Genomic DNA, 21564 nt, shown 5'->3' on the forward strand with positions numbered 1-21564 from the left:
ATCGGTGCAATATGTCTTCTGTCAGAGTGTGCAGTGCTTGCTGTTGAACAGTAAAGAGGAGACTCAATCTTTAATCAGCGGAAGATGAACAAGAACAGACTTATTGGATAAAAATTTGAGTTTTTTTGGATAAGATCATCTAATTGAACATAAACTGAGAAAGAACAGTTGAAGAATTACAAGTTGGCAATCGAAATTGCCAAAATAGCAGAAACATGGTCATAGTTGCGAGCAAAACAGAGCGCTGGAGCGGGGAAAAGAACAACTTTTTGGTGGAGCACCAACCGCAGAGTACGAATCAGAAGGCGGGAAAGAATATTCTGGTGACGGAAAGGAGGAAAATGGGGACGAGGTTGCACGAGCACCAAGCGAGCGACCTCCACTTGACTTCCACGCTCAAACTTTTCATCCTCTTCGAGCTCTTTTGTGGCTCCTTGGAGAGGTTGAAGTCCGCACCCTTCATCCGCATCTCCCGAACGCACCGCACGAGAGCCCGCTTGTCTTCGCACTCCCTCTGCAACTGCCGTGATATCTGCCAGTAGGCGCGCACGATGACCTGCACCGCGACGGTCACCGCCAGAGAGGTGGTCAGGGAGAGGCTGCAAGGGAGCCACCAGCTGCGGCAGGAGGCGCCGACGACGGAGGCGATGAAGAGGAGTGTGAAGGAGAGGTTGTCAAAGGCGAGGAGGAGGCAAGAGAGGTGGAAGACGACGCGCTTGGTGGCGTCCATGCAAGCCTTGAGGACTATGGCGCGATGATCGTGGCGGTCCTCCTCTGGCTGCCAGAGATTGAAGAGGAGGAGATGGTCGAAGCTCTCTGCGATCTAGTTTAAAGGATGATATTGCAACGCTAATTACCAGATAAATCATAAAATAGGGGTATAAAAGTCATTTCAATGGGAATAAAAGGGAGGTGTGGTGTTAGAGGGGGGTGGGAGAAGCAATTTACCTTGATATTTCATTTGAAGGATATTTTGTGAGAAGGGGGGGGGGGGCCTAGAGTCTTTATTTTTCTCAACACACACTTTTTCCTTTGGGGTACTTCGACGGGGGCCCCTGAAGACCCCAAGGATTCTTCTCTCATATCGGAAGTACCTACTTGGGTAGGGAACACCTCCTTTGGCGTTCCTATAGGCTGAGTTGATTTTTGTTGTAACATCGGTGATGCCTCAATGAGTTGGAGTGGTAGCTCATCAAAGGGGTTGGGCACAGCCTGTGTCGACTACTGGGGTTGTCCTCATAACACTACTTGTACTGTAGCTGCAACTAATCTATTGAAGCCTTCCATAGCCATGGTAATGACGTTTGATCTTTCAATATCCTTAGCATTGGGTCTTCCAGTGTCGTCCATCTTACAACATCTAAGTTCAATTCTTAACTCAATGTTTCCAAAGATGGTGTCAATTTGATCCTACCTAAGAACGGCGATAGTCAACTCGCCGATGATTGTACACTGAGATTGACTATTTGGGTGATCACCTAGCCATGTGATCCTGTGAAGCTTTTTTAAAGGAGTCTGAGATGAGAAACATGTCAAGAAGAGCAGGTTAGAATAATGGCCAAGGGGTTTTCCAACGCAGTCACTCCGATGCTCAAATAAGTCTTCCCAGAAGGAGAAGGAGAAGGAGAAGTAGAAGATGCATAAGGGAATTAGAGTTTGATGTGTTATGTATGCATACCTTTTCTCATGAGAACATACTACCTTTTATAGGATCGTGACTTTTTCCCACATTCTTTCCCTGTCCCTAGTTTTTTGCCATCATTCCCATTTTTTTTTTATATAAATGATGCTTTATCCGCTTTTATTTCAGGGTGAATATCTATGCTTATGCTTTTCTCGTGAAATGGTTACGTTGTCCATGTCTTTAATAAATGATAGTTCATCACTTTAATTTCTTTCAACTAGGTCCATTTTGGATTAGTCAAGAGTAGGGAGTCGAGTCTGGTTTAGATCCTGAATAGAGAATCAGAGTCTGGTCTTGAGTCGAGAGTTGGGAGTCAGGAGTCGGGCCTCGAGTCGACATTGATTAGAGCACAATTGCTTTTGACTTTTGATTGTCATCTTGGCAAAACTATTGACCTCTCGAGTCACATGACACCTTCTGATTACCTCCCGTATCAATACGAATTAAGAAAGTTCTATATGTGGTTGGACTATCTAGTGCGGAGCCAACTACTACTTTATCGTCAACTTTATTTTCCTTGTTACGATGCCAATTTGACATCAAAGTCTAGGTTAGGATTGCTAGGCATCACAATCCCAACCATTATAACCTTCCCTACGTTCATTAATGTGATTTGAATGGTCCCCTCGGGGCAGTGCGGTAGTTAAGGTATGGGGTGTTGCCACATGAGGTCTTGGGGGTCAAAACTCGACGTATATCCAAGCATGCATCCCCCATACCTTACCACCTGCACTAATGGCTAGTAGTCATCCGTGATTTACCTCCTCCGTGTTGGCCTAGGGACGGATTGACGACAACACTGGAGGCGAGCGAATCGCCTTTACCGCATTAATGTGATTTGAATGATGCAAAAGACGATGACACTCAGAAGACAAGCTTCTCTAATAACAAGTTTGTCGCGGTAAGATATCTAGGTTGTCATCGAGGTACCCGTAGTTCGATCCCTAGCTATAACGTATTTGTAGAAATTTTTTTCTCCAAATAAGACGCACAACTAAAAAATACTGGACTTTTGAATTGTCCGTCATACACGCTTCCTGATTTATTCTGATAATCAATATAAAAATTTTATAAGACTAGATTAATCATCCCAAATTAATCAATAATACTAACTGTATTTATTATTATTTTTTTAATAACGGGTTTGCACCTTTGAAGGCCTTAGCCGTGAGATTCACATAACCATGTTTGAAGATAGAGACTCTTTCTCGACGACATATTTTAAGGAGGAATCGTTTCTCATGATTATCTAAATCATTGAAGAATGAATTCATACACATTCATATATCGACATAATAAGATAAAATTTATTATCATAAAAATTATTCATTTACTTATTGGATTTTTCTAAAGTCATCTTAATCTCATTCAAAATATGAAAATACGGGGAAAAAAAGTAATACAATAAAAGTTAAGGACAACCTTTTTATGATTTTAAAAAGAAATCCTTTGGCTCCGCGGTTATGATGTTATAATAAGATATTTAAATTATCATTGATATCCGGATCATTCCTAAATGGGATTATCTCTGGTCTTAAAAAAGCCCTTTGGTATTTTGGTCACATTTATAATTGGATATTGTCAAAATAACCCCTAGAGTTTGAAAAATCTTAACATCTATTTCCCAGCCCTAAAGATGGAATGGTGACGTGGGCAAGTGTCTGAATCCGATTGGTTTAAAGAGTCAGAGTGTATCCACCGCCTGACACCGAACTCCGCGATCCTCGTGGTGGGGTCCTTCACAAAACGTGGAGCCACACCACTTCGGTTCGCTTTTGAAGTCCACGTCCACCGTCCACCGTCCACCGTCCACCGTCCACCGTCGTCCTTATAAACATATCTAGATGGAGCACAACTAACTAGACCCACTGGAATACCGACCAATCATGAAGCTTAGTTTCACTAGAAAGGCTGTCGAGAGAGAGAGAGTAATGGGTATTTCTAATATATCATCCTGCTCCGAGCAGCAAGCACCGAGAGGCGAGAGCCCCCTTTCCTCTCCCGTCTTCATCGTCTCGCTTGCTGTTCACTTCGCTCCCAAATGGAATCTCTCAAACCCCAAGCGGAAGATCCACCATCGTCGGCGAAGCTTTCCGATCGCCCTTCTTCCCATCGGCGAAGCCGCGGCGCGCCCGATCCCATGGTTTCCCGTGTTCTCCCCGATCGAGCGGAACCAGAGCGGGGAGCGTTTCGGGTAGGCGACATGGTCTGGGGCAAGCTCAAGATCAGAACTTGGTGGCCGGGTAAGGTCGTTGATCCCTCGTCGGAAATCGATTCCGAGACCAAAGTCCTCGTTTCCTTCTTCGGCGACGCCGAAGACGTTGCATGGTTGGAGGCATCAAAAGTGATACCTTTCGAAGAGGATTTGCTGCGGATGCTGAGGCAGAGTACCACCGCTCGCTTCGTGAGTGCTGTCAAGGACGCCTTGGTCGAGACGGAGTATCGATTGATGTCGGAGTTGTTCTGTCGTTGCTCGACGAATTCGATCCTTGAATTCGTTGGAAACTGTTCGATCTCCAATTATTCGCCTGAACAGTTCTGTAAGCGTCTACTTGACGCTGCTAAAGATGCTTCAGGCGTTGATATGTTTGAGGTAGTGTTGCTGCGTTGTTGGGGTTTGGCTCTCCGTCGACAGATTCAATGTCCGACCGACTTAGTGGAGACTGATTACCCTCCATTGGATGCTCCAGCGGCCATCGATGAGCTTCAACTGGAAGGCAAGGTGAATTGTAGCAGGGTGGTGAAAGGGCCGCCGATCGCAGAGGCCTCAAATCACAAGAATAAAGAAAGGAGTGTTGCTGAACTTATTATTGCTGGAACAGATCCGGAAGTAGCACAATCACTCGAGAACATGGACAAAATTTCTCCTTTTCATTTGTCAAGCACGTCGCAATCATCCGAATCACCATTGCCAAAGATGAAAGGTGAGAAAAGAAGAACTTTTGGTGTTAGGAATGACACTGAGTTGGATAAACCAAACTCCCCACGATTGTCATCTGAAGAACAAACGAAGAATGATGGCATTTTGTTTGAGAAGGAGAGGAGATCTAGTGGACGAGAACACAAAAGAAGCAAGTACTTGTCGCCTCCCTATGCCGTTGAAATTGATGTTAGACGCTCACTTCCGATGAACAATGCAGTAGAGAAAAACCCAATCAAAGTGACCGAAGGTTCGGAATCATCCTCTATTAAGTTCATTTGTCATGTGTCTAAGAAGGAAGATGATGAGATTCTTGTTGTCTCTAATGGTAACCAGAGTTCTATGATTGCGGCCTTGACAATTCTACGATCTGTGGCAGTAAACCCTTTAAGTCGTAAGTTATTTCGATCGACCGTCACACATAGTGACCTCTTCCAAAAGTTTAGAAGCTCCTTTTGCTCTGGCGATGCTAATTTTCAGAATGAATTGGGCAGGAAGGAGCAACAATTTGCGCAGGCGACAACAGAAATCTCTACGTCAAAGAGGAACAAGAAAACCAGTTTGGCTAGTAATGAAGCTCCTACCATCAAAGGTGCTGATGCAACTGTTCCTATTGAAGCAGGTAAAATTCAAAAGAGACGGAAGATGAGGCATGGTGAAACTGGTTCTGAAACTACATTGGCAAACGGAACAAAAAGAGTTGGCATTTCACAAGAGAAGGAAATGGGGGAGAGTAGTGCCAATTTGCAGATCGACTTAAATATCAATGCTAAAGATGCAACTGATGTAAGAACTCCAAGTATTGTTACTGGCATTGTTGCATGTTATCCAGAGAGTATCAGTTCTCAAACTAAGACATCACCTGTTACCAAGTCTCCACTTCCATATGTGAGGAAGAGCCTTGAGAGGATGATTTCCAAGCTCACTGGGTTTGTGCCAGCTGAGAGTGAAGTAGGATCTTCTGACGGATTGAAGCCGGAGATGATCGACGATTTAGTTGCTGACATGGATGGCCTTCTGAAGAAAGTCAATAGGCTTCTTGTAGGACCTCCTGGTAACAAATAACCTTGCTACTGCTTGTATATTATGTCATTTGAGATGTTGTCATCTTTGGATCATGATCATTTCATTTGACAAAATAAATTCAAGCTAATTAGAGTTTGCTTTGCTCATGTGGGAGATTCCATACATATAGTTTAGTAGTTGTTCTAACAGGTTGGTTAGTACATTTTCTGGGAGATTTTAATGTTTGAGCAAAGGGTTTAAATTAAAACTTGCATTCGCCCTTTCCCCTTGCGAGCCAACCTTAATGTTTGAGCAAAGAGTTTAAATTAAGACTTGCATGTTCCCTTCCCCATTAGCGAGTCATCTCACTTGGGATGATTAAAATTAAGACTTGCATTTTTACATGTGTTTGAAGGAGAGCCTTGGTATAATGGTAAAGTTGTTACTTTGTGATCAAAAGGTCACGGGATTTGAATTTTAGAAATAGTTTTTTTGTAAAAAGTAAGGTAAGGTTGCGCATAATGAATCTTTCCTCGGATTCCACATAACGTGAGCTTCGTACATCGAATTGTCCTTTATTCTTATGTGTGTTTGGATCTTAATGAACATCCTATCAAGATTTGACCCTCCATCTTCAGAATTTATTGATTTCTTAGACGTTCTGACTTTTTATGAGTTAGATCACAATTAAGCAGCGGTCAAAATTATTATATAGTTAATTTTTTTTTAATTTATAAAACTAGGATATTTTCGAACATTGCATTTATATATCTAAATTTTAATAGAAAATTAATTATAAAGCATTTTCAAAAGTATCATTAGTAAATTGTTATTTTTTTCAATTATTTAAAAGCACGATTAGGTTTGAGTACAGAAAATTATATAATAATTTTGATCTAAATGATATATTTATTATAATTAGTTGTAAATTTTAAGTTCAAAATAATTGTTTGATCAAATCTATATAATTATTAAATTTATAATTTTTAAAATTTAAAATTTATATTTTAGGTAAAAATGTTTTAAAATTTATAATAAAATATATAATAATTTGCCTTATAGCATTTTAAATATATATATTTGTATTTTGTTCATTTTTAATTGATAGTGGCAATTTTAACTTAAACCTTCCGTATCAATTGGATATTTGGATGTTTGTTTTTACTTTTATTTTAAAAAAAAATAAACATGAAGTTATTTCTAATTTAGAAGGACAATTTTGATAAAGAAAACTATAAAGTGACGTGATTCTGTGATTCCATCTTTTTAATTAAAAATAAAATTCTTTTTGCACTTAAAAAATCCATTAACGTTAAGGGAAACTTTAGATAGTGTGTAAGCCATTAATTTTTTTAAAAAAAATAATTCAGCACCATAATTTCTCAATAAAAAACAATAAAATTAAATTTATTTTAATCATATTACCATTCAAATTGGAAGTCTGCTCATTTAATTTGATTTTTTTGCCCCTTCATTTTTCTATTTTGGTTTTTTTATTTATAATAAATATTAAATAAAAAGGAAAATAAATATTTTTTCCCTATACGCATGGACGGCGAAGCTTTAAGCACGTGGGGTTGGCCTATCTCGAAGACGTTGAGTGGGGCCCACCACCGTTCCCGTTGATTCCACGTGGCATATGGATCAGTGACCGTCGAGGCTATCGTCTCCACCATCACCACTCCCTTCTCCTCCTCGGCTCCCTCCTCCGCCGTCTCCTCCTCGTCGCCTACCCATGGCGCTCCTCTGCCAGCTACCTCACTCCTCCTTATGCTCCTCTTCCCTCGGCGGGAGCAGGAGCGATCGCTCGTCCTCGATTCGAGGTTCTGGCTGGCTCGTCCGACTCCCCAAGTGCTCTCCCCACGCGAGGAAGGCGATCGCGAGGAAAAATCTTATTAGGATCTCGGCAATGTCTAATGAGACTCCGTATAAGATGAATCTTAACGAGTACATGGTCACTCTGGATAGGCCGTTGGGCATCCGTTTCGCGCTCTCCACGGATGGAAGGATCTTCGTCCACTCGCTCATAAAAGGGGTATTATTCCGTTCTTTGTCTTGGATTTGCTCCATTGAGGCATCGGAAATCGCGTTCTTTCTTGTTTATCTGTGGTGGGATCTTGGGAACTGAAATAGTTTGAAGGCGATGATATCTTTCGGAATCTCAGACTATTTTTAAAAATCATTTCCAAAAGCTACGTGTAGTCATTGATGTGATAGATGAATTACTTTCATTCGTTGCCTTTGTAAAATGGACTTTCTTTTCTTGTTTTCTTTTCTTTCCGGAGTTGTTTACCCTTGTTTTCCCTTTGAAGGGTAATGCAGAAAAATCACGAATAGTAATGGTTGGTGACGCATTGAAGAAGGCAAATGACGCGCAAGGTGGTGGATTCACTGAAATAAAGGACTTCAAGGATGCAGAGTATGATATCCTACCATCTGTTTGCGCTTCATTATTGTTGAGCTCTTTCTTGTGGTTTGGCATCAAATGAAACCAAATTCTCAGATATAGTTCTACGAGTATCAAAGCGTACATAATGTTTCGGGACTTAGACCATAATTGGTGTACCACATGACATGAATTAAATCCTTTATAACACTGTATATCCTATTGTCTTCAAAGATTGAAACACCTTTGGGTTTGGTATAAAAAAGATACCAATTCAGCTGGATATACTTTTTATATACGTGCTTTTTATGTTCAACTTCATGTACACTTAAAAACTTGGTTCACTTGCATGTTTTTACTAATAGATGAATATATTTTATCAAGAGATGGATTTTTGTTATATTGAAACTTAACAGGGATAAAATAGATAATCACCTGATTTTCTTCATACTGTTTTAGTCACTAGAGAAATTTAGAATTGTGCATAATTTTTCTTTTGATATGAAAAGCATGTTTAGTTATTGATATCCTTGCAAAGATGCCTTTTAATTGGATCAACATCAAATTAGTTCATAGGTGCACAATATTTTCGAGAATCACAACGTAGTATCATAGGCCTGTTTTTAGCCCCACTTACTCATGCAACACTTAGATAACTTATCCCCGCAAAGTAGATATGTCTAACTTGCTAGTGATTTGCGCTAGAAAAGCTAAAAGGGATTGAGAGGGCTTAAGAGAATAGTAAGCGAGGAGATTTTTTAGTTCTGAGAATGATCACAAATGAAGATAAAGGAGACATTTATATGCATCTTCCTTATGAATAGACAGCTAGGATAATATTGATTCAATGGTGTACATTATGTGTCTAGAAATCTTGTAGAAAATATTTGATGCTGAGAGGATCCTATTGAAATATTTAGAATAATGGATCATGGGCTAAGAGGGTGGGCTATTGAATCAAGAAGTTTTCTTGGGCTTGAAAATTGGTGGGTTGTGACACTAGTCCCTAAAATTACACTTCAACGAGATGTAGGTAAACAAATTTAATGGGATAATGATTTGTGTCTTTATTTCATTTGTAAGCTAGAATTTTCATAGTCATCCTATCATATCAGAGTCATAACTCATGCTGTCTATACTACTGATTTTACTCACTTGACATTCTAACTGAAATAAAAAATTTCTTTCTGATATGGAAAGTTGAAGAATGGGCATCATCATCCTCTCTTTACTCTATTTTTTAATCTCATATGTAATATGAGAGCTTCAAAGCAAATTGTTTGTGGATGACGAGCAAAATGGCTCTTTAATTTATATTTAAAATCCCTATGAATGTTCAGAGTATGAAGAGCGTTTATCATACATTGAGTTACAAAACAGGCTAACGTTTCAATCTTTTAATGATGACCTCTTTCTGTTGATTGTCATTTTTCTTCCAGGATGATGCTCAAGACCAATAAAGGATCTTTTAGTCTTGTACTTGAAAGACCATTTTCTCCTTACCCAATTCAACATCTTCACCCAAGTGATGTTTACCATGCCTTGTTTAACAAAGGCCAAGTAGCATTTGCTACTTGGAATAAAAACGTCTTGGCAAAAGATCTGTATTCAGGTTCTGAGGCCAATGGGAAATCTGGCTTTGCCATATTCTCAGCAAAGTTTCTACAATCAGAAGGATGGATGCTTTTATCCAGTCAGGGATCTGTTAATTCCCTATTGCAGAGCAATAGCCACCCTTTAGCTAAACATGCCCATGAACTTATAAGTACTCTTTCTGAGGAAGAGCAGGGAGAATGGGCCTACGGTAGTTTTCCTCTCGAGGAATATATCAAAGCACTTGATCGAGCAAAAGGCGAGTTGTATTATAACCATTCACTTGGCATGCAGTTTAGCAGGGTAATAAAAAATGTTCAATACCATTTCTTTCACTGTTAAGTGGTCTCTTTGTTACTTGTTCCTCATTTATATAGATGCTTAATACCATTCCATGAATTTTACTGGTGCTCAATTACTGGTGACTTAAAGTTATAAAACCTAATTTTGTTGATTCATATAGAAACAGAAACAATGCATGGTTCACTTCTGAGTACTTGTTAAAATCAATAGTACTACATACCTTCTCAAGTATAAGAAGATGCTAGATGCAATTGTCAAACTCCATTCTTCTTCCAACAGGAGCATACCCATTATTCACCGTGAATCAGAAATTGAACAAATAGCGCTAGGCTACGTCCAAGGCATCATAGATCCATTTCCTTAAGTTTTTCCACAACGTATCCTATCGACATGTGAATGTAACCATCCATTCAGTTTAAACCATTGGCTAACAAAGATAACCATGTTTCATTCTTAGCTGTGTCTGAGAAATCATACACATTCACCTTGACACATATGTATAAATTTGCTTGTCTCTAGAGATAAACAAATTGTCCTGTTATGACATTGTATAAAATTCAGGATTACTTTGAAATTTCTTGATAATGTAGAAACAGAAACAATGCAAAATTGATCTTTCTATAGCCAATTTGTGCCTTGACTTGCTAAATATCTAAAACCTAAGTCATGCAAAATTGATCTTTGAAAGATTCATAAGTGAAAAATACATTCTTTTGGTCTTCTATAAAGTCAATTACAACTATTTGACCAGAAAATCATGTGTATAGAGCTTATGGACAATAAATGCCATGTAGCCAGCCCCAAATAGTTAGGGTAATCTATAAGATTTATGGAACTTCATATGCTTACAGCTACGCTTAGATATTGAGAAACCTCAAAAAAAAAAAGTGCATTCTATTTTTATAATGATAAAATTTAAAATTACAAACAATTTAGCATGAATCATTTAATTTGGCATGTCAAACATCAAGGTCCTTGTTTCTGATATTCATTGCTGAATATGTGATCGGTTCTACCTTTGTCCAGATTACAGATAGTATATACGTTGGTTCATGCATACAAACAGAAAAGGATGTGCAGGCACTGGCAAAAATTGTAAGTAATATTTCCTTGATTTGTTTTTTTACTTGTCATTCATTTAGTGCTAATTGTCTGTATGTTACCATCATAACTTGGAAATTCTATGCCTTTACAAAATTTGTTTTAGTAGAATGAAAAATTGAACAGAACAATAATCTTTCAGAAGTTAATTCCACACATCATGATCATAATCATAATTGCCAATGCTCACTAACTTCTTGAAACATTAGGGGTATTGAAATAAAAAAAAGGCAGCCCAGTGCATGAAGCTCCCGCCAATGTTGGGAGCCCGTGACCTCTAGGTCACACAACAACAATTTTACCGTTGTGCCAAGGCTCCCCATCATTAAGGGTATTGAAATGAACATAGTAAATATTTACAGACATACTTGATGGAAACTTCTCAGTAATATATACAAACCCACCAATAATAAACTATCGCTGATTACATTTTTATGACCTAATACTTGTTTTAAACAAACAAACATTTCCAAGCCTTGCTTGCGGGAAGCTGGTCAATTCTCGTCTGGATGATACTAAGTAATATAGCATTGTTCTTGACTTGCCTGACAAACCGAGTCTGTCATGACCAAGTGAAGTCTCTCAATCATTAGTTTCTCTGAATATGTTTAGGTGGTATATCAATTTACATTGGTGAAGTAGGCCATCTGAAGAACTGATAATGAATTTTAACTATGAAGTGTTACTTGACATTTAGAAAACTAAGTGTTTTCTTGTTCATAACTCACAGAATATGTTGCTTGCATTAGGCTAGCAACATTATCTTATTGTTTGCATAAGCGTATCATTTCCTTTAGTCATTTGGGAGTCTAGGGTGAATCAATGTTTTTTTTCTTAATAGTGTTGCTCACAGAATATGTTGTTTGCATCAGACCATCAACATCATTTATTGTTGCCAAGGTTCAAAATCTCAAGCCATGCCAAAGTTTCGATCTTTGATGGGAAGATATTGTTCCAGTATTGTGTCGATATTTCGATGCATGATGCCGGTGATGAATTAAAGTTGAAGGAGACGAAGCATAAGAAGGAGAGCATGGTTTTAAATCTTGTATCTACCGTGCAAAACAGTCGAAACATATCATTTTGATAAATTATCAAAATTGGATATCACTCAGTACAAACAATGTCTCCTTCCTACACTTCATCTCCTTCCTTCAACCTAATTTGTCACTGACACCATACATCGGAGCATCAACACAATACTAGAATAATATCTTTCTAGTCCAAGACTAAAACTATGGTACAATTTGAGATTTTGAACCTCGATGCCAAGTGGTATCGAGTTTTAATGATTTACTAAAATGATATGTTTCGATCCTTTCGCTCGACATGCTACGAGATTTCAAATCGTGTTGTTTGCATAAGCGTATCATTTCCCGTAGTCATTTAGCAATTCTAAATAGTGTTGCTCATAGAATATGTTATTTGCATTAGACAATGAACATCATCTTATTGTTTGCATAAACGTACCATTTGATGCAATATCATTCATAAGGGGAGTCTTGACACAATGGTAAAATTGTTGTTGTGTAACCTGGTGGCCACGGGTTCGAGTCGTAGAAACAGTCTCTTGCAATGCAGGATAAGGTTACATTCAATAGACTCATCCCCACGACTCGCATTCACAAAACTTCATGCACTGGGCTCCCATTTTTAGTCTAGGTGAATCTTCTAGGATGCTAGTAAGCTTAACAATCTATATTACAAGATGTTTATCAAACCATGTCCGGAATTATACTTTATTTTGTCAAGTCCAAGTTGACATTTAATTTTTATCCTTAGTTTAAGTTGATGTTAAATTCAATTTAAAGAACTAAATGTCATCCTGTGTTTGTGTCACATGTGCTAATGTAGAATTTTGTTGCAAGTCCATCCAAGCATAATGAGTTTACTTTCCTAGTTAGTTGATAATTATATAGATTTCTTCAGTGATAAAGTGATTAAATTCTGTAAATTAAATATTTCCCTGTTGATCTGGTGTTTCGTTCCATAACATTATTGTTTAGGAGATCACCTAATGACAAACAAATTAGGATCGTTGCCAGGATAGTCTATTTGATTTTTTTTTTTAAAAAAAGATGAACAATCAAATTGTTATATATGAAAAATGAAATTAGGTACACAAGGAGCAGAGTATTTTTTTGTAACGGGGTTTCGAAATCCATGATGCAAGGTTCTGGCTGTCAATAATAGGGTTCCAATCTGGTTCATTCAGATAAAGTAAGCTTTTGCATTCAATTAATAAAAAATAAACATTAATTGGGGTGTAATCCACATGGGCCAAACCTTGTGAATACTTTTAAAACAAACTATGAGGATATCAGTTTATCGTATTCAGTTTGGTTTTGCATAGTAGTGTTAGAAACTCAGGAAAAGTGTATTTGGGTGGGGAAGTGTCTTCAAGGACATCTTGATTTCATGGACACTAATGCAAACACTGTTTTCCTATACGGATCTTCTGAGGGTTATATTCAGATACACAGGGATGAGATAAAAGGGCTCTGTGTAGGACCACCAGTAGAGGTGCATGAGCATGATGACTGGAGATCTAATTCTCTCTTTTTGGAATGTTAGGCCTGCACTGTCTGGCCCTTTTGTTTAGTTCTTTTGAGATGAGACGTATAACTTGTTGTTATTATTATTATTTTAATTTCTGCTGTTTATCTTTGATTATTCTTCTACCATGATATATTCATCTTTATATTTGAATTGCCAAAAAACCATAGGTTGTCTTGTTTATCGAGAATCTTGTTTTTGCTGACATAAGCTCTGCATGGATTATTTTGTTCATCATAATGCTTTGTTATATTGGTTTCTTTCATCTGAAATACTTTCTATCCAAACAATTTGGGGGTGTTTGCATGTGCATTTGGGCAACATTACTAATAAGAGAGGCCCTGGCAGCCAAGGCTATTGCCAGTGCTTGAGTTTTGCTGCTCCGCTACCTAGGCACTTTAGGTGGATTTTTTTTTTTTAATTTACAATAAATAATAATATTTGGATGCCTCCTCAGGGCATCACTGCTGTTCTAAATTTCCAAAGTGACATTGAGCGTGCTAATTGGGGAATCAATTCAGCATCCATCAATGACTTCTGTCGTCAAAACAACATATTAATGGTTAACTATCCTATAAGGTACGTGCTAAGTTAGCATCCTTATCAACTTTAAACCTTCATGTGATTTGGTCTCCTCCCACTAAGAGTTTTTATGTCTGAATGCATATGATATGTATAAACATGAACAAGTGATGATCTAAAGAGTTTCAACTTCGATATTTTACATAAACATTGTAACATCTTTCGTTATTCTCAGCAATCTGTTACAGCATGATGCTTTGGTAGACTAATCTGTGCATTTAGGAAGGTTTTAAAAAAGTTTATAGAGGTTTTTAACCTTTTATTTTATTCCCCTAAGTCTTTGATGTATTTTGTGTGACATTTTGCAGAGAAGTGGACTCTCTAGACCTGAGAAAGAAACTTCCATTCTGCGTAGGTCTTTTACTAAGACTTCTGAGGAAAAACTTCCGAATATTTGTTACATGTACGACAGGATTTGACAGATCACCAGCCTGTGTGATTGCCTATTTACACTGGATTCAAGATACTGCTCTCCATGCTGCACATAACTTTGTCACCGGATTGCACCCATGTAGACCTGATAGGTAAATATTTGGAAAACTACCATTCCAATGAATTCTTTTTTCAGTTGTCGTTTTAAAGGATTCAAACTAAAGATAATGAATAAGAATTTGGCAGCAATTCAGCATCATGTGCTCCAGTTGCTTATGTATCTAATGTATTTCTGTCTGTTGTGATTCTAAAGCCTAATACATGTTACGTTTGATTCCAGAGCAGCAATTGTTTGGGCCACTTGGGATCTTATTGCAATGGTAGAAAATGGAAATCAAGGAGGACCTCCCACACATGCTGTCAATTTTGTATGGAGCAATGGGTGTGGTGAGGTAGGCCACTTCTCAACATGAGCGGCAGACATTTCCTTCATATCTACCTGTATTTTCTTAATTATTATGTGGAATGAACTATAACTCTGCTTAATTTCCCCAATTCAAACATAAATTGATTGCAGGGTGATGAGGTGTGCTTGGTTGGGGACTTCACTAACAATTGGAAAGATAATATTAAGGCTGTTTACAAGGGTGGATCAAAATTTGAAGTTGAACATAGACTTCGACATGGAAAGTATGTTTCATGTTCTTTATTAATTGAGTATTTTGTTTCTTGATGAGTGCTCTTGTAGGCACTGGCACACAACCTTTGAAAAATCTGTTTCATGTTTCTTGCTAGATCTCGACGACAACGTAAAAATCTAAATCTGATTCTATAAAATAACAGAAAATTATTAGACAATAATTTCATCAAATTAAATATGGAAAATCTATGTAAATAAAAAGATGAAGAAGATAAAATCCAGATCTAAGAAAATTGTGCTAAGGCAAGATTCTGATCTTTCATGCAGGATATTGTAGAACTATTACCCCAAGATACAATGGTGACAGCCTCTCTGCTGACATCAAGTAGAAATAAATTGTGCTTGTCCATATTAAACTGGATAGATAATTAGATAATATTCATCCGTTATTAGAATAAAATCTAAACCTTATCTATCCAATTAATTTGATAAAATTATTTCAAAAAAAATAACATTAAATTCAAAAAAAATATAATGAAAACTTTTGAGTTTCAGAAAGCTAATATTTTATGACTACGATACCCATATATTTTTACCTCTTTGTTTTTTACTTGAAATGTTCAATTGCTTGATAAGTTGTGTTTTCTCAGATATCATTATAAGTTCATTGTTAATGGACAATGGAGACACTCAACAGCATTGCCTGTCGAATCTGATGAACGTGGGAATGTTAACAATGTCATCAGGGTTGGCGACGTAGCTAGGATCAGACCTTCTCCTTTGCACCTACAGATCAAGGTAGTCTTCATGCAGGATTTTCTTGGGCTTTAACCGTCCGAATGCTCTTAGTTATCATCTGTTTCTTTTCTTTATGAGCACTTTAATGCATATAATTTTTATATGTTGCATAGATTCAGTTCCTTGTTGCAAGGGGTTAAGCACTTTTGTAGCTCCATTCATCTATGCTAAAGCTAATCAAAACAGAAATCGGAATACTTCCTCAGCTACTTCTTCATGTCGTCGATGATAAAATTTGCAGGATCGGACAACCGTTAAGGTAATTGAAAGATCGTTGACAGAGGACGAGCGGTTCATGCTGGCATTTGCAGCAAGGCGCATTGCATTCTCCATTTGCCCTATTACACTTGCTCCCAAGTAAATACACGACTCTTCATGGTTATATATATAAAGAACACCAAGTTTTAAAGGATTGTTTACTGCTTGTTCCACCAATAAATACGGTAGGCTTCTGGCCTTCCTTTTCCTTAAAAGGATATAGCTAGAGTGTATGCTTCATAACTTTTCCCTTTTTATCATACTCGCAAATGCCCAAACAGGGTCAATATGGTGAACTCTTTTTTGAATGGCCAAGTCAATTTGATTGATCCTATTAACTTGATTCAATTGTATAGATTATTTAACCTGGGCAGCCAACTGATATGACTAAATTTGATAGTCAAGTGATTCATATTTTTTTACATGTGATTTTTGGATGAGAACAATATTTTTATTTTTATTTTTTTACTTTTCCTTCTCAAATAAGTTAAACTTTGTTGTTTTTTTACAATTATTTGTTGTGAACAATAAGAAATATCTCTTAAAGTCCACATCTTTTGCTCTCATATTTTTTTCTTATAATTTTAAAGATAAATACATAGTAATAATCTCTTCTGTAATATGTAATGTTGGCTTAATGACAACGAGACAACTCGGATGCATACATGGAGACAACAGAGTACACGCTCCATTATAATAATGTCCTAACCATGTCGTAAAGATGAGCACACTCTTGGCCACTCCACCCTATATATACATAACAATCTCTACACTTCAAACTCATCCAAATATTTTTTTTTTATTGTTCACAACTACCTTTTAATCTGCATGACTAACCAAAATTTTCTCAGCAACTTCTTCAAATGGCATCTCGACTAAAAATCCGGAGTCTTCTGCTCAAATGGACGACTACAAGGGATCGATCATCCATCCAGCAACTACACCTTCTTTGTTACCACTTTTCAATCTCTAGTTGCTAGCAAAATCCCTTAACAGTCCTTTAAGATATATATATATATATATATATATAGAGAGAGAGAGAGAGAGAGAGAGAGAGAGAGAGAGAGAGAGACCTTCATTGTGCTTACTATTATCATATTATCTATCTAAAAAAAAGTTATTAGATAGCTATTAGCTTCATCAACATAGATAAATTATATTTAACGCTTGGTTCTAAAATTTAAGAAGTGAAAAAAAAAAAGATGAAACTGGTTCTAGGATATTTCGTAGCACACATATGATTCTATGCTTATATATTATATTATATATATTATTATAATAAAAATGTATCCACCATAAAGCTAAGAATGGGATATGAAGCAGCAGGCGCCACAAAGGGCATGGTTGGTTACGAGGGCCGAAGCTATCGGGAAACCTCATCCCCAGCAAGTGGCGGAGCGGCCAACGACGCCGTCCAGCCACATCTCACCTCACCTCACCTCACCTCATCATCCTCATTCTCCACAATAATCCTTGTGATATTATTTGTCGCCGCGACGCCGTCGACGCTGTATATAATGCCCCCCCCGTCACTCCGATTGCCGCACAATGTCGACCGCCGCGCTTCACAGTCCACTCCTCCTCGTCTCCGCCACTAACAACAAGATCACTTCTTCCTCCTCCTCCTCTGTCGTCCTCTGCAACCTTAACAACAACCCCAGCGCCAAAAAGGCAGTTTCTTCTTCTTCTTCTTCTCCTTTGCCTTCATTTCCTCGTCTCATCAGGAACGCTCCGGTGTTCGCCGCCCCCGCCGCCGCCACGCTGGTAATGAATCAGTGCTTTTAGAGCCGGATCGGCTAGCTACTTCAACTGTTCAAAATTTTAGTAAGTCTCGGAAGAGACAAACACGGTACTGCTAGCTAGTTACGTTAAAGAGATGCAATCAAGATTGAATAATGCCAAAAAAATAAATAAATAATAATAATAAAAAAATAATTAACAATTGGAGCAATTTTCTACGAGATTTCGTTTCATAAAACTCGCTAAAATGATAGATCGGAGCTCCAAATTAGGCAACCGCAAGCAATCTTGTGGTACAAAAAAAAAAAGGATAATAAAACACCTTATAAATTCATTCTCCAAACTCGCAGGAGATGGAGGCCATCCAGCGCATAAAATCCGGATTCGAGCAGTTCAAGAACGAGGTCTACGAGTAAGTCCCAGTTCATCTCTCTCTATCTCTATCTCTTTTGCATAGGCAGCAGTAGTTAATTATTCATCTGCTGCATGCAGCAAGAAGGCTGATCTGTTTGGCGAGCTCAAGGAAGGGCAGAGCCCCAAGGTTTAATTAATTTGCCGATCTTATCAAATTAACTCTAGTCAGTTTAAATTCGTACGTGAATCTCCGATCGACCTAACGATCTAGGGCGGATAACGGCACTGTGCAGTTCATGGTTTTCGCGTGCGCCGACTCGCGCGTGTGCCCGTCGGTGGTGCTCAATTTCCAGCCCGGCGAAGCCTTCACCATCCGCAACATCGCCAACATGGTCCCTCCCTACGACCAAGTAAGTAACCTTCTTAAAATATTATATAATTTTCTCCTCCGGCCGTACGTACGTCTCTCCGATCGTGCTTATTATAATACGCGCGTGCTTTGGTCGCTCTGTTGCAGGTGAAGTACGCCGGAGTCGGGTCAGCCATTGAGTATGCCGTCATCCATCTCAAGGTCTGCACTCTGTTAATTAATTAATTAATCTTATTATTTTATTAATAATTACTAATTAAGTACAAAGTTAGTAATTTCTACAAACACATCTAATCTAAAATTCAAGATGCAAGGTATTACTAAAAAAAAAATTATTAATTAATTAAAGATCTAGAGTTCGAGACTTATTATTGAGAATTTTTTTTATTAATCAATTAGAAATTTAAAATTTTCTTTGCTCTCATATTTTAGAATTGACAATAAAACAGAGAAATTTTTATAAATATATTGGGCCGACTGTATTATGGAACATATTTTTCTTGACTTTTTTTGCTAAGATAAAAAATAATGTTATTTATTACCCCACCTATATAAGGTGTCTAGCTCAAACAATGCATGTGCATGGGAGAAATTGCACGTTCCGAATTGATCAGAGAGGGGAGAGTTTCCTTACAAACAATTTGAGTTTAAAATTGATCGTTATTCCTATACAATTTGAACTATTTATAAAATATTAGCCATCAAAATTTAGATATTTTGGAATACTTTTATTTGCCTTTCCTTTCTATTCAGTGATGGAAGATAAAATCACACACTTGTTCATTCTTTTTCCATTAAATCAAAATCTATTAATATATATATATATATATATATATATATATATATATCGAGTATGATCCGGTGATGATCGATGTTGTGCAGGTGCAAAACATATTGGTGATCGGCCACAGCCGGTGCGGAGGGATCAAAGGGCTCATGTCCCTCAAGGAAGACGGCTCCACCAGCACGTAAGGAACTTGAGTACACGTACGTACTTCATGTTAATTATTCGTTGCCTGCTCGTCTGATCGATCGATCGTCTTGGACAGCGCCTTCATTGAGGACTGGGTGAAGATCGGCTTGCCGGCGATGAAGAAGGTGAAGGCGGATCACTCTCACCTGCCGTTCGACGAGCAGTGCACCAAGTGCGAGAAGGTACCATCCTCTCCTCTTTCAATTCCCCTTTAATTAATTCAACAGCTAGCCCGAAACTGACTGGACCTCACCGAGTTCAGGAGGCTGTGAACGTGTCCCTGGCCAACCTCAAGACCTACCCCTTCGTCACGGAGGGCCTGGAGAAGAAGAGCTTGAAGTTGATCGGCGCGCACTACGACTTCGTTACTGGCAGCTTCGAGACGTGGGATCCCTAAACCCTAATTAATTAAACTGTAAACCTGAGAATTGTATCTACGTTATCTGAATGCTAAGGATAAGATCAGCATGCATCTTGGCTGATCATGTGGTATATATCTGTGCAACAGGTGCACTTTCATGTACCTGTCGACAAGGAATTAAAAATATAATCTAAATATGTTTTTGTTAATTAATTTGCGTAATAATCTTTTATGTGCCCTTCTTCGTTACAGTTGTAGCATCGGACCTTCCTTTTACTCCGAAAGTACTTTTTCATCTGCGACTTAAATTTATTAGATTTAATAAACTTATTAAATTTTATTGCCAATAATGTTGCTTTATCTTCGTCGATGGATGCTTCGGAGTCTTGATCATCTGCTCTTGCTTTTCGGGCAATTGTATGACTTGGCTTCTTTGCTTCTGTATATCTAGATTCGTAAAGTTCTAGAGTGGAAAATAAACTTTCTAATGTACTAATCTCTAGATCTTTAGAAATATAATAGGAGTCAACTATAAAGGGTCATTCAAGTGTCCTTGGAAAAGCATTTAATGAGTACCTTTGAGAATATCAGTTTGTTACATTTTCTCTGAGATTTGTGAGTCTGGTGATTAACTCCTTCACCTTGATGTGCACTTGTGCTACTTGTTGGATCGTGATCATTCGATAGAGGGGGGGGGGTGAATATCGATTACAAAAATTCGTCGAGAGTAAGCGCAGGGGAAAAGTAAAACAATGCTAACACGGAACCTTTTTACTTGGTTCGGAGTCTGTGTCGACTCTTACTCCAAGGCCCGTACTCGTTGAGTACTTTCGTTGGGCAATCACTATCAATTCGAATAATAATTACAAAAGAGTTAAGTACAAGAATTGATAGAAATAAAATACCGACAATAGAGCAATAAGAAAGAAATCGGAACTTTGTCGGAGTGGCGTCGCAACGTCGTAGGAGCGCAGGAGAGCAGATCGTCAATTCAGAGTTGTTGTTTTGAGCTCCGCCTTTGACCCTCCTTATATAGGAGGCTCGGGGCGCCCCGGATCCCTTCCGGGCGTCCTGGTGTAACGTGGTAGTCCCAACCAGCGAGCTCCACATGTCGACGCCGCATCCTGGATAACATTTGCCTCCGGGCGCTTGGACCTCCTTTCTCCAGAAAGTCTTTCTCCTGCAAGACAAGGTTAGTCCGAGGCAAATATAGAATGTGTATCCTGCAAAATAAAGTGTTAGCACAGTTTATAAGTTCAACATAAAGAGTATGACTTAGATTCCGTCTTTCCGAGACCGGAATCTAGTCACGATCTCGACTTAGATATCCGAAATGGATCTAAGCTGGATCGACGACTAATGTTCCCTTCCCGGGAACACGTCCTCACAGTCACTCCCCTCCAGTGACTTACCTTTACTTACCCGTCAGACGTCCGGTCAGCCCTTCGACCCATCTGGACTTCTCGCCAGCTATCCGGTCAGCCCGTCGACCTAGCTGGACTTCTCGCCAGCTATCCGGTCAGTCCGTCGACCTAGCTGGACTTCGTGTCAAGCGTCCGGTCAACCCA

General features: G+C 38.4%; 3 protein-coding genes and 1 pseudogene across 4 annotated transcripts; 3 read left to right on the forward strand and 1 right to left on the reverse strand.

The window, feature by feature from the left end:
• Positions 1-298: 298 nt before the first annotated feature.
• LOC122004667 lies at positions 299-3695 on the reverse strand (annotated as a pseudogene).
• LOC122006853 lies at positions 3627-5854 on the forward strand. The gene is made up of 3 exons (XM_042562511.1): positions 3627-4854; positions 4941-4998; positions 5099-5854. The coding sequence occupies exons 1-3, from the start codon at positions 3726-3728 to the stop codon at positions 5667-5669; spliced, it is 1758 nt and encodes a 585-aa protein (XP_042418445.1). The 5' UTR covers positions 3627-3725; the 3' UTR covers positions 5670-5854.
• A 1403-nt stretch (positions 5855-7257) lies between these two features.
• LOC122006854 (phosphoglucan phosphatase LSF1, chloroplastic-like) lies at positions 7258-16620 on the forward strand. Of its 2 annotated transcripts, none has more exons than XM_042562513.1 (10): positions 7258-7644; positions 7922-8028; positions 9435-9891; positions 10918-10986; positions 14006-14127; positions 14439-14654; positions 14843-14954; positions 15080-15192; positions 15793-15940; positions 16054-16620. In XM_042562513.1, exons 1-10 carry the CDS (start codon positions 7345-7347, stop codon positions 16078-16080), a joined length of 1671 nt encoding a protein of 556 aa, XP_042418447.1. In that variant the 5' UTR covers positions 7258-7344; the 3' UTR covers positions 16081-16620. The 2 variants fall into 2 exon arrangements, with proteins under 2 accessions (XP_042418447.1, XP_042418446.1); XM_042562512.1 differs by having other exon boundaries at positions 7260-7644; positions 16182-16620.
• Positions 16621-17722: 1102 nt separating this feature from the next.
• Positions 17723-20205, forward strand: LOC122006855 (carbonic anhydrase 2-like). Its single transcript, XM_042562514.1, has 8 exons — positions 17723-17962; positions 18289-18350; positions 18431-18479; positions 18586-18702; positions 18810-18863; positions 19545-19630; positions 19712-19817; positions 19898-20205. Exons 1-8 carry the CDS (start codon positions 17747-17749, stop codon positions 20030-20032), a joined length of 825 nt encoding a protein of 274 aa, XP_042418448.1. The 5' UTR covers positions 17723-17746; the 3' UTR covers positions 20033-20205.
• Positions 20206-21564: the final 1359 nt, after the last annotated feature.

The sequence above is a fragment of the Zingiber officinale genome, chromosome 7B, assembly GCF_018446385.1.
Source record: "Zingiber officinale cultivar Zhangliang chromosome 7B, Zo_v1.1, whole genome shotgun sequence".
NCBI classification, from domain to species: Eukaryota; Viridiplantae; Streptophyta; class Magnoliopsida; order Zingiberales; family Zingiberaceae; genus Zingiber; species Zingiber officinale.